The 13,392-nt window shown below is 41.4% G+C and overlaps 1 protein-coding gene across 6 annotated transcripts in view; it reads right to left on the bottom strand.

Moving 5' to 3' along the window:
• Positions 1-6,148: 6,148 nt before the first annotated feature.
• The window catches only part of lef1 (lymphoid enhancer-binding factor 1), a 51,193-nt gene continuing 43,949 nt past the window's right edge, over positions 6,149-13,392 (bottom strand). For all 6 annotated transcript variants that reach the window (XM_006787093.3, XM_035906371.2, XM_006787092.3 and 3 more), the window contains one exon: positions 6,149-7,819. In XM_006787093.3, coding sequence (XP_006787156.1) covers positions 7,740-7,819 — 80 coding nt within the window. In that variant the 3' untranslated portion in view covers positions 6,149-7,739. The remainder of the gene's footprint in view (positions 7,820-13,392) is intronic.

Genomic DNA, 13,392 nt, shown 5'->3' with positions numbered 1-13,392 from the left:
AAACCGTGCAACACAGTCGTGAGTCAGCAAAGTGAACAGCAGTGGGCTGAGCACACAGCCCTGAGGGGCTCCAGTGCTCAGTGTGGTGGTGTTCGTGATGCTGTTACCGATCCCAACTGACTCAGGTTTCTCCGTCAGAACTTTCATGATGTATCCAAAAGACAAAAGGTTTAAATAAAGCTTTGTTTGCTAAAAAGTTCATAATATCATTTTAAAAGTTGATAGCATAAAAGTGTTGTTTTCACAGTTTTTGACACTATTACTAGTGATTGCTGTGTGCACAGAACAATAAAATAAATTATAGAATGATTATTATAATAATTACAGTAACACTGCTTTTAATGTTTTTTTGTTTTTTTTAGGTTTTGGGGTTTGTTTTAGTAACGGACATAAAGCCACTCAACCTTTGAGCAGAGTCTGACTCTGTCTGCCCTGACTGGTGCAGAATTCAAATGAATTCATACTTTTGGATTCTCAGTTCTCTTTTATGGACTGATTTACGTTTTTCACAGCAACTTTGGGAACAGAAACAGGTATCTGAGATGCTTTCAGACATTTGCTGTTATGACAGCAGCCAACTCTCATTAGAAATAAATGCTGATAATGTGCAACTTTGCTCTGCGCACACAGGAAATTCATTATGCACACTGATGAAAGAAAGACATAGGACTTTTTAATTCTACTTTTGTTTTGGAAGTTGGATGAATAAAATATACTATTCACAGAGGGGACATTTTGTGTGAAAGAACTAAATTATTTTTGAATAATTTCATAAAACGTGCCTGAAAGACAGCTTCAGGCTGGAGAACTATTCCTGAATACTGCTCGAAGAATAGAGGTGATCATACCAAGTAGTAAGTCAGCATTGGGTTGCTCAAGACTTTTGCACAGTACTGTATAGGCTATTCCTACAACAAAAAATATTCTGGGAGCGTGAGTCACTGATAAGTTCAAAGCCATACTCTGGTGAGAAAGGTGTTAAGAAAAGAAGAAAGTTGTGAACACAGCACTTCAGTAGTAACTTTCTTCTTACAGCTAGTCCCAATCACTAGCGTTTTCTTCCTGTTGTACATGTGTTTTCACCACTAAACAGCTTTGAGTTGTACTATAGATTCATTTAATTATTTGATTTCACCAAATGTTTCATTGATCCCCAATCATGATCAGGATTTGTTTTTCAGACCACATTTCTTCGTCCAAGATAATGGTTCACTTGCAGGGTTTTTTGTTTCCAGGTAGGCTCTTTCTATTGTTGTTTAAACAGTAAGCAACACTGGAAAATATGTACACAAGAAGGAACTGGCAGTGTACAACTTATCATGTCTTTGCAGTTCCTGTTGCTTTCTTTTTTAAGAAAAAGGAAGCTATTTTTTCCTCTTCTGTGTGTCCTCTGCATTCTACAGAATTTAATCTACATCATTTTTCAGTGTTTACTCTTGTGTTCTTATGCTTTGCCTAAAGTAAACACTCCACACGGTGCTTCAGTTGAGTTCTTTGCATGCTATGTTTGCTCAAAATACACAGCAATCTGCTTACATGGCGTTTGTATATCTGCTCAGTGCCATCTGTCAACAAGGTTATGTAAAAACAACAAAGACAGATTTAATGTAAAGGAGCCATGAACTTATCATCAAGGTCACTTTTCTTCAAAGTTTTATGGTTAATGTTATATTAATATTTATGTTGATCACGTCTCCTTCCAAAAATAACAAACAGCGATGGCTTTGAAATGACCTTGAACCGTTTTCTTTAAAGGTTGCCACATCAACAGGCCACTCTGTCACACTGGTTGACGCGGGTGACAGCATCCTCAAAAAGTCCATTAAAACAACTGAAGGCAGCCTCAAGAGCGGCAAGAAGAAGTTTGCAGATAAGGCAGAGGTGCAGTTAACAGGCAACGTCACCACTTCATATTCTCTACTGTTCACTGGTTTCACCAGACTTAAGCTATAGTGCAGAGGTCTGGGGCAACAACTATAAAACAACATTAAATTCACTTTTTACTCTGCAAAAAAAAGCAGTTCGAATCATCCACAATGCAGGTTTTAGGGAACATACAAACTCACTATTTTTGCAGTCTGAAATATTGAAAATTGCTGATCTAGTGAAATTCCAAACAGCACAAATTCTATTCAAAGCAAAAAAATAAAAAGAACTATAAAGTGTAACTTTGGACCGTTACCATTTTAGTCTTGGCTACTTGCAAGTGCACTTCTGTGATTCTTTTTTTCCCCCACTGTCTTAAAAGTTTTACAGACCGCAATCATCAACTTGCATGGCCTTTATGTTGAGGACATAAAAGGACACTCAAAAAAAGTTCAAGGCTCTTTACACTGTAGGGTACGGACTCTAGAATATTAGAAAAAGAGCCCTAAGACTTAGACAATCCCCTATGAGCTAGCACTATGTCACGTCAAAGGAAGAAATCCATATCTAGTATAATTTAGTGCATGAGGGGGAAATGAAGAAGAGCATAAGAGAGAAAAGACAAAAGTTAGAGATGTGTAGTAGTGGTAATATGAGTAAGCTACTGAAGGCTCTCATTCTGTTTTTGGAAACTCCAGGAACCACAATGTAAGCCTGCAGTCTGAGAGTGAAGCACTCTATCTGGATAGTTTGATACTGTGAGGTCTTTAAGGTGTGATAGGGTCTGATCATTGAAGATCTTCTCCATGTCCTCAAAACACCTGGAAAATGCAGATATTTTGTAAGGGGGGGGGTGAGGGTTTTGGTTTTCTCCACACTGAAAAGACACTTCATTCACAACCCACACCAGTTTTGGTTTCTTTATCCTTCCTCACCAAAATGAAATCTGGTTTGATGGGTTGACAGTTTGGACCATGTGGTAAGATCCAGAAGACAAGTTATTGAAATGAGGCTCTTACAGAGTGATAAATATAAAGTGGGCACAGTTTTAGATTTTTATGGATGAAGCTGAAGGATATTACAATAACACCTCATTTATGTGAGAACTTGACCCAGTTGGCCATCAATGGTTTTGACCCTGCCAGTGCTATATTGGAAAGTCTGTGTGATATTGGAAAGAATCCAGGCGAGAATATTAGTGCTGCAGATAACATCACAGGGAACTCATTCACAGTAGCAAAATGAATTCTTGTATCTTTCTTTTTTAAATTTAAACCCATTAACCATTTGATACCATTCTCCTCGCTGGTTACCCAGCTCACAGCTATGGCTCTCGAAAATCTTGTTGTTTATGTGGTTCAGGATTTAAAGCAGGTTGTTTATGATTCCGAAGGTCGGTGATTCGATCCCCACCTCCTTAGTTTGTTGCAGAGTCCTTGGGAAAGATGCTTGGGGGTTTCTCTAAAAAGCAGCTTTCTGCCAGTGCAGGGGATCTGACAGATATTCCAGGATGGCGAAATGATTTGTGGGTTTGTAGTGCTGATCTCTTAAACTTAAGGCTAGGTTTGCGGCATAAGTTACCATGGAAATTTATCCCACTAACCACCTTCACAACCCTGAAAACCCAGTTAATCCTGAAGTTACCTTGCTAAGCACTTAATTCTCATTTATGGTACAGGCTTTAGGTGAAGAAAAAAGTGAAGGAGCAAATATTGATAGTTTAGATTAAATCCACTGCAACATTACGCTATCCAATTTGTATCTGGATGTTTGTTTGCCTGTTTGTTTGTTGTTATTTTTTTACACTTGGAAAACATCACATATGCAAACAAACATTAGATTTTTAAAAAATTAAAAAGGGGTGGGGGGTATGGTTCTTCTAGTGAATTTAAATAATTCACTTGGTAAATAATTCACTCATCATTTAATTGCTTTGCTAAGAAATTTATTAGTGTTTTATAATACAGCAATTCCCATTCATACCTATAAATGTAAGTACAGTGGAACAGAGTGATAACTGTTTTCAAAGGAGAAATAAATGACAGTGTTTTTGCAAGAAATGGTTATCTACAGTGTATTTTAAAAGAATCGAGGCACAAATTATGCTATCAGAATACAAAGTAAATGTTGGTAAATTCGACCAAAACTTGGGGGCTGTATTACTGCTCCACCACAACCCAAAGGTGCTCTACTGGATTGAGATCTGGTGACTTCATTGTCATGTTGAAGGAACTAGCTTGAGATGATCTGGCCTATCATCATGTTGGAAATGGCCATCCAAAGATGGCTATACTAACAGTGTCAGCAGCAACACTCAGGGAGACTCTAGAATCGAATCACTTTACTTCTGTATTTTGATGCTCGGTATGAGCGACGGTAGGGCAACTACATGGTGTGTCTACATGGTTGCTGCCATGTGATTGGCTGATTATAAATGTGCACATTTGTGTTAATAAGCAGTTGAATAGGTGTACCTAACAAAGTGGCCAGTGACTTTGTTATGGTTCAGCTGCCAGACTACACTGGCTATATCTTACACAGTTAACTGTTTTTAGGCTTTTAGTGATTACGTGGGTTTGCTGTCATTCCCTTATTTTTATTATTCACATATGTATTTTTATTGTATTCATGTATTCTGTTATTCACATCTTTTGTTTTAATCTTGTAGCTAAGTTTTGAAAAGTGCTGTACAAATAAAAGACTATTTTCACATAAACCTGTGGACGTTTCCCCCCCTTTTAAACTCAAATTAATTGTGAGCACAAAATGAATACTTTGCAGATGCTGTCATAAAACACTTGACACATTCTCAATCTTTTCCATGTCTTGTTAACCCAACACAAACACAAGGTGGTGCTGTTTCACTTGAAATGGTCCTTGATGAGACAGCAGGGTCACAATTCGGTTCTTTGGATTTAAGACATTTCAAATTAATCAAAGGGATCAATTTGCTTTAAAATTACATTTTATCACCATAAGAGTTTTAACGGAAGACTGTTAAATTCGATAACTGTGCAATTTTTACATCTGGAAACTTGTTACTCAATTGTAGTTTTTTTTCTTCCTTAAAGGCTCAGATACTCCAAGATTATATTCTCACAGCAGCACTGCTAGCACTACTACTTTAATATACAGTACTGTTCAAAAGTCTTGTGTCTCATTTCTTTATATTTAGCTTCCAAGAATCTTCTAGCTTGTTTGTTTGATTTTTTTTAAGTGGTCTTGAACAATAGTTCAGGCTTTCTGAAGGTTTTTCAAAGTTTTTCTTTGAACATTGGTTGCGTTTTCAGTCATTTTTGATCCAATCTTTGTACTTGATCATTTTCGAAGCAATGTTTTTGTTTGTTTGTTAAGTGACTTAACACTGACTATTGAGTCATTCAACCATAAATGGCATCTTAAGTCAACAGAGGTCCGTGTTATAGTTGGCAAATTACTAATTTAAAATACTATTTTTAGGGACTTAAAGCATCTTTTTATGCTGTTATCAGCAGCTTGCTGGAAAAACACATAATTTGTTACCATTATTTTTAGTCAGATCTACAAAAAAAAAGGACAAAGATGACAAAGTTTGACAAACAAGAAATTGAATTTTTGCACTAACAAGGTGATTTCTTAGCCAGAGAGCTGTTAGCCAAAAACCTGGCATATCACAGCATGGTGTGCAGTGTGTCCTTCAAGGATTTGAGGAAGAACAGAAGAAGTGGCAGTGGGAAAAAAAAAAAAAATACATACATACATAAATAAAAAACTAGAGCAGGTGAACGTCCACTTCCTTAAGAAACAGTTACTGTTTGCTGAACCCTCTTTAGAAATGGTCTCAGTGGAAGAGCAGCTATTAGGGGAAATGGGAATAAAAGGCTGAGGTATGCCACATTATAAGGTCAGGAAAAAGGAACAGTTCAGCCAGTATTGAAGTATAAAGATGGCCATGCCACATATTGACTTTCAAGCTTGTTAGAACTGTACAAACTGTGTTTAATTTATATACTACATTTCCATGTTTCTTTGCACAACTTTCAGTAAGTCTCTAGACCTCTCTCCCCATTTTCATATCACAATACAAAGAAATTAAGGAGTTGTTCAAGACTTTTACACAGCACTGCAATTCTGCATAAATTTAGTCCCAATATTGTTGCTTGTCAGCTTCCCTAAGCTTTTTAATAAGTTTCCTCCAACGCAAAAGCAAAGCGATGTCATGTTTTATCCGTGTCACACCACCGAGTGTCACTGCTGCCTGCGAGTGCTAAAACTGCACGCTCCAATGACGACACACAGAATGTTACATCTGGCACATCTAGCTCTGGTCTTTCCACCACACAAGTGATCAAATGAGCCAATGGTGCCTTTTTATTGTTTTTCTTTAAAAAAAACAAAAAAACAAAACATGTTGAAACGGTTCAAATATGACCACTTGGGAAGCAAAGAAGAAAAAAAAAATGCTATACCAAGATGACAGTGACCTAAAACATGAGACTTTAGAAAAAAAAGGAATTAATCAAGTAATACTAAAAATAGAGCATTAAAATCAAGATGTTACAGAGATGTTTGCATGGAATAAACAACATGGCTAAAGACCACACTATTAGCTACCAGAGAGAAAAGACAAAAAGGTCCATTGCAATAAAAGACAGACTGTCAAGTGCTGGGGTAAATATATATTTCTGCTTCATATGTCATGTTTTAGAACAATAAAATATAGGCCTCTGAGCTGTCACTCTCGCCTTTGTCCTAATGTTGCCTGCAAAAATACCAAGAAAATTGACATAATCCTGACAGTTTAAAAAGTACACATACTGAGCATTATTTTACATCTGAGCAAGACTCGAGGTCACTATTTGTTACAAATAGTTATCAAAAGAAGCCTTAAGTTTCAATTTTCTGCAAGACGCTTCAACAAGAAAAATGGCTTTCCTGTGTCCAAAGCTTATTTTCATATATACCACTATATATATAAAAAAAAACAAAAACAAAAACCATATTAAACAAAGGGGAAAAATAATCACAGAAATATACACCAAGAAGCTGAACAAGGGTTCAGGATACAAATAAAAGGCATTCAAAAATAATATTCAGTCTAAAATGAAAAGCAAATCCAAAATGTTGATCCTTTTTTTGCACCAACTGGTCGTCAGCAACGAACTAGAAATCTTGAGGGCGTTTCTTGGACAAGATGAGATCCCTCCATCTTCCTTAGTGCAGTCTAGAAAGAGGTGTTTGGTCAGTCAGGGATGGAGGGGTGGGGGGTGGTGGCAAACCCCCAAAATGGTCTCAAAACAACAACAACAACAACAAAAAAAAAAAAACCCAGTGAGAGAAACACAAGGGGTGGGGAAGTAAATTACAGCCTAATGAACTACACAAAGGGGAAAAAGAGGTGGCAAAATAACTTAGAATAACTTAGTAGCAAGTGTTTTGACTGTTACGGGCAGTGCAGGGTGGGGGAGGGGGGCGTTTGTGCACACATCACAATTGCTGCTATTTTTCAGTGCAGTGCCACAGATTTGCAGTAAAGCCAACATTGAAAAGGAAAACTGACTAAACAAAAATAAAAAATATATATATTAAAATGAAAATAACCACACAGATGTTAACTCGATGCTTTCAGAGTGAGACGGCACGGTTACGTGAGGGTGCTCCTACTATAATCATGATTGTCTCGGTCAGTTCGGTTCAGTGTCTCTACAGCAGGCGCCTTTAGGGAGGAAGTAGAGTCAAACAGTGATTCTGGTGACGGCGGTGGCATGTGATGGTGGCAAAGGAAAGCGGGTAGGGTTAGGCAGGGTATCAACAGGGGGGGTTGTGGGGTGCTGTGGGGGTTTCTCTGAGAACTGGAGGCTTCGGTTTTGGAGATTTAAGGGTCTTCATGGGATCTAACAGGCCTCCATCTCTAGCAGAGGGCCTGAAGCTGCTGCCTTTGCTTTGCATGTGGAGAAACTGTTGCGTTTTCCTCCTAGAAGAAAAGGGAATAAAAGAAATGACTGCATCTGTACACGAAAAAAACCCCAAAACTGCTGCATTGTGAACACCACATGCCAAAACATGAGTTATATTCACACTATTCATCAAAAACCAGACAAGACAAATCGAGATGACTCAGGGTGACTCCCATGTGTCTCACCATGCAAGCATGCTCCCCTTAGTTCAAGGGGGTGGGAACAAATTATCTGTCATCAGCATCTACATAATCAATCATTTGCTTTCAGTTCGTGGTGTCAAAGCTGGTTGAATGAAACTCTTTGCAGCAGTGTGGAGCCTCTGAGCTACAGAGGCCTTATAGGTCAGTGGCAGGATGTGGGCTGGTCTAGCTTTGATCTCCTGTAACGTGGGGGTTGCCTTGACCCAGCTGGCAGTGCTGTGCTCTTCTTTGCTCATTCCTCCCCTCATGCTCCCTCTCTTTCTCTCTCTCTCACGCTGAGGTTGAGCGCCCAATTGTGTTTCTTCTGGTTGACATTTATGCTGCCATTGCAGGTGGGCGACGGGAAAACAAGAAAAAGGAAATTCTGGGTCTGTCTGAACACCCACGCTTCTGGTCTTGGGACAACATAAGAGCGAATTCATGGTTCTATAGGTGGTAGACAAGCGTATCCCACATTAGAAAAATGCCAGCAGGTACTATTATTTGATCCCACGCTTGCAGCATATTTCTAATAGCTTCAAAGTGGCATTTATAAGCAAGTGTAGCCTATGACTGACCCCGGTCTACTGTGCCACATCAATCTGTTTTTGACAATAGGCGAGGAATCACAGGTTTATGCAGAATACAGTACCTAATACATTACTAGATATCTGTGACTGAAGAAGGATTAGTGTATTATATGGATCATTATTAACTTTTAATGTGTTGCTTCATCTAATTAGCTTCCACCCCTGCAAGTCCTTTTGCTACAGTGTGTTTCTTCTACTTTACAGACAGTTAACAGACTCAGAAAGTAGTACCTCTAGTAGCTCAGCTTAAAGAGTGTACTGTGAAGCAAGATTACCAAGTTAGCCAGATACACTGAGCCTAAAGACAGAAGTGGCTCTCTTTAAACCTGGATAAATCACCAAGCTAACTTATGCTAAACACATTACCTGGTCATGAGCAGGTCTGAAAATCAGTTGCATCACGTTATTACTGGTTCTTTTATTAACAGCATGTTTTAGGTATGATGTAGATTCTCTGCTGAGAGAATGTGTTTCATTGTGCGTGCAATTTGTTTAGCCATAACTTACTTAGAAAACACCAAATGATGTCCCAGCTGTAAAGTTACTGGAATTTGCCCGCATAAATGTTAGTTAGTTTCAGATTTGGTTTTTAATCTGGTGCCAGTGCATAAAGTTGCAGAGCTCCAGAAACGAACAGCTGTGATAAAATACATTAACTCGAGTAAATTTGGTTATTTTGGTTGCTCTGTGTGCTATCATCATAATCATCTGATAACATCTCCAATCTGAGTAGGGGACACTCATAGGGATCATTTTGTGGTGGAAAAAAAAAAAAGCATTGCATGGCATGTGGAATGCCCCCTTTTTTATGTGAGCGAGTATAGAGCCCGAAGCAGAGAACTGGGCTTAACAAAGAAAGCTGAAAACCACTGCCATAAAGCCCATCACCTCTTACTGTGGATTTAGGCTTTGTCAAGCTAGCTAATGCAAAGAAAGCCTGACTGTGTTGAATTTCCTTTCAGTATACCCCTCTGTTAGGACAACCTATTAAGAGCACTTGTGTACTTTTAAAGACTATACATATTTAGTGCCCGTGTATTGCTAAAGCTGATATTAATCAACCGACCAGATGACAGTGAAGCTGATGACAGCTTGAATATTTATATTTGTGTCCAATCAAAGTTATAGCAGAACTTCATCACATAATAACAGTAGTCTTTTCTTCTCAATGTGAATAATCTTGAACATGTGACTTTGGGGAAAATGTATTCCATCTTTAACTGGAGTGTTAGAGATAAAGCTTTGCCAAAACATAATATCCCCCTCACATCTCCAGTGTGTTGTGTTATTTACTAGTACTAGTAAAAACCAGTCATGTACAATATTTATAATTTCAAAAGCGACAGGATGTACTCATCACCCCAGCTGTGTCCCTATGAGCTCGGATAAACCTCCGCAGGGCCTGCAGTCTTAAGAGGCATGTGAGAACTGTGTCTATCATGTAAACTATGTCGCACAACAGGCACCTGACTCACAGACGCACTATCCTGCACAGGAGACTTCCATAGTTCATGTAGCTATGTTGTTAATTACCCAAACCTGCGTGGTTCAGGCAGAGGTCGACACGAGGGTGTAAAAATGTTGCGCGACTCCACTTCACAAGACCTTCATGAAATGGGCCCCGGTTCCCTGACAAGGGAAAATTGTTTGTCAAGCTGCAAAAGTGTTCTTTTCCCCTCTCGTGATCCAAGCTTGGGCTAACATAACAAAGTTAGCTTCAGTTATTGACAAGCCAAGGAGAGTTATTTTAGACCCAAGCAGCATCAAATAGAATCAGTGATCAAAGTGGAGAGGCATAGACAGAGGTGGATGGATGTCTCCTGCGACTAAAAAGATGGATGTTTTGTGAAGACGGTAGAGAAACGGAAGAGAAACGGTATTAGTTTGCTTCTCCCTTGTGGCAAAGCCAAGTGTGAAGTCAGGCGAGTGCTACTGCTGTTCGCTGCATCTTAACACTTAAAACTGTCTTAAGCACACACAAACACGCGTCACCACGCTGACTGCTTCACCACATGTGGATAAAAGAGAACGGGACAGAGGCCACCTTTCCCAAAGAGAGCTGACCCGCGAGCGGCACAGGACAGAAACTGAAAGGAACACATGGCTCAGAGAAAAAGAGAGAGCTCCTGTCGCTTTTATTTACCTCCGCCGCTCTCCCTCTTTTCATCCTAGGATCTCAAAGCGGACCCGCACGCCCGGCCCTGCACCCAGTTTCCTGGGGAGCATTTTTCCTTCCCCCCACCGCAGACATGAAAAGCGCTGGCCTTCCTGCCTGGGGAAGAGTCCTGAGGGGCGGCGGGCGAGAAGAGTGTGTGTGTCTGTGTGTGTGTGTGAGTCTTTCAAAAAGAGCTAGTGCTAACAGCAGGGGTGTGTGCTTGCGTGGTGGTGGTTGGTTATAGGGGGCACCAGGCCAGTGTTTCACAAGGTCCAGCCGACACAAACACTTGGATTCAGGAGCAACTTGACCCCTCCTCTCTTCTCGCCTCCCTCCGTCTCCTCCTCCGCCTCCGTCCACATTAGTGCTCAGGAATGTTGGCCGGTCTTTTTTGCAGGAAATGAAACGCTCCTCTGTTCAGAGGGTGAGTGAAGGTTTAGTCTCCCCCCTTTCTCTCTCTCTCACTCTCCCCCAATTCCTTTGCCTCTATGTGAGGGAGGGAGGGAGGAAGGAGTGGGACGAGCCCTTGCCCGGCTTTTGAAGTGTGGGAGGTTAAGATAACTGGCACGGCCTCGCGCCTCAATCGCCGCTTTCACCTCTCGGGCCGAATCAAAGCACCCGCAGCTGGGACCCACACGCCTTATAGCCCCCTGACCTCCATCCCGTCACCCCACCCACCCCTATTCCCTTCAGCTCCCCTCAATCCCAGCACAAAAGCGCTGGGGTTTCTTTTCAGTACCATTAAGGAGGAAAACATTGCTGAATTGCTAAATTACTCTAAAAATAAGTCAAGTGGAGAGTGCAGACTCTACCATGAGAAGAAAGACCCTGTGGTTGGGAGATGTGTCCACTGATGCTACTGAGCAGGAATCACCTTTTTAGACTTTCCTTGTATTGCTCTCTGACAAGGCAAGAAAGTACAGTTGGATGATTTTAGGCTGTAAACAAGCCAGCAGTGCAGGCAGATTACCTAAGCTGCTTTGTTTCTCAGGCCCAGACTTGAGCCTGGTGTGCTGGAGTGTCTCGGCTATGACCTTGGCCTTGTATCGCACAACCAGCTTTGGTGGCAGCTTTTCAAAGGAGCCACAGCTCTATAAAAAGTGTTACAGCGATGCCCTTAACTCCAAAAAAAAAATGTTGGAAGAAAGGGGAAAAACAGTAATAGATGGCCCATTAGAAGAAACACCTGGAAGAGATGGCAATGAAAGAAAATATCCATTTAAAAAAAAAAAGGGGGGGGGGGGGGGGGGGGAGTGAAAACATTGGTTTGTATTGGTTCCACAAGCATTATCAGAAACTAACAGTTTAAAAAGAAATATGAGAAGCGAAAAACATGCCTGCATAAAATATTGGAGCGTGAGGAAGGGTGGGGTCTGGCTGTGGTCAAATGGGGGAATAGGAAGAGGGGGAGTCACCCAAAAGCCCAAATCTCAGGCATGTGTGGGTGAGACTAGGGGTGAGCACAGGAGGGTGTGGGGAGGAGTGGTGAGGTGTTGCCCACATCTGAGGAGGCATTGCTGGGGGTGAAGTCTGGCCGTGTGCCCCCGCACAGCTCAGTCTGAGCCACTGCAGACCAGGGGATGTCAGGGAGGAGGGTGGTGGTGGTGCGGCACATTCAAAGGGCCTGCACAATGACTGTTCCCTCTGCTGTGGTCTCGCTTCAAAGGGCCTCCACCGCCACTTATATTCAGCATCAGGACAGAGGAGTGGAGCAGGAAGAGGTGGAGTAGTGCGAAACGAGGCAGCGAAAACGAGTGGAAGAAGAGCTGGGATAGTCGTTTAGCCTCCTTTAATAATAAACACGACTTCCTTTTGACGCTCCATCCTTAGCCTGCCTGCGCCGTCTTACCTGGGGCTCTTTCATTCTGATAACTCACAGATAAGCATCTCACAAGGGGTGGGTTTTATGGAGGTCACATATTTTTTGCCTCTTCCGAGAGGCTGCAATGCCTCGAGGAGCCCCCGGAGGGGGGATGATGGAGGAGAGGAAGAGAGGAAGTAGAGAAGTCATCACAAAAAAGCCATGAGACTGGACCCTCATGCTGTTACCGCAGCTGGCCAAACCACGACACAATAGGCCCGTGACTCAATCAAAACAAATTCCAGGCCCCAGTCTAAACAACAGGAGAACTACAGCTTCATTTATTCCCATGTGGAGCCTTCTACTCCGTCCCCTATCCCACCCCACCTGAACCCCCCAAGAGAAAAGAAAAAGGTGTGAAATAAGGCTGCCAAGCCAGGATAAGACAACTATGTCAGTGTGAAAGATTTTTTACTTCTGAGCGAAAACCACACACTCAACTGAGGCTTCACATGCTAAGTGCTGAGAGAGTAGTTTTACTTCACAGTGTATGCTTTGTGGAGGTGGGGGGTAGAGGGGGGGAGACATTTCCGATTCCATTTCCTACCTAAAGTAACATTAGCTGGGGCGTCACTCTGATTTAAAATCTCTCCTCCGCCTCCTACCCATAACTATCCCCCCACCAGTTTTTTTTTTTTTTTTGGTACAGTTTTAAAAACATCCTCTGATCTCCCGCGTGCTGCTCAGAGCGAGACCCACAGTCAGTTTCGCAATCCGGATTCCTTCCCCAATTATCCCAGGTCACTAATAAGGCTGGGTGTGGAGGCACTGGGCTGTGCCGCAGTGGCCTAGAGGCTCGCTG

Source organism: Neolamprologus brichardi, chromosome 6, assembly GCF_056152115.1.
Source record: "Neolamprologus brichardi isolate AB-2024 chromosome 6, ASM5615211v1, whole genome shotgun sequence".
Taxonomy (NCBI): domain Eukaryota; kingdom Metazoa; phylum Chordata; class Actinopteri; order Cichliformes; family Cichlidae; genus Neolamprologus; species Neolamprologus brichardi.
This window is presented reverse-complemented; position numbering and strand designations above follow the sequence as displayed.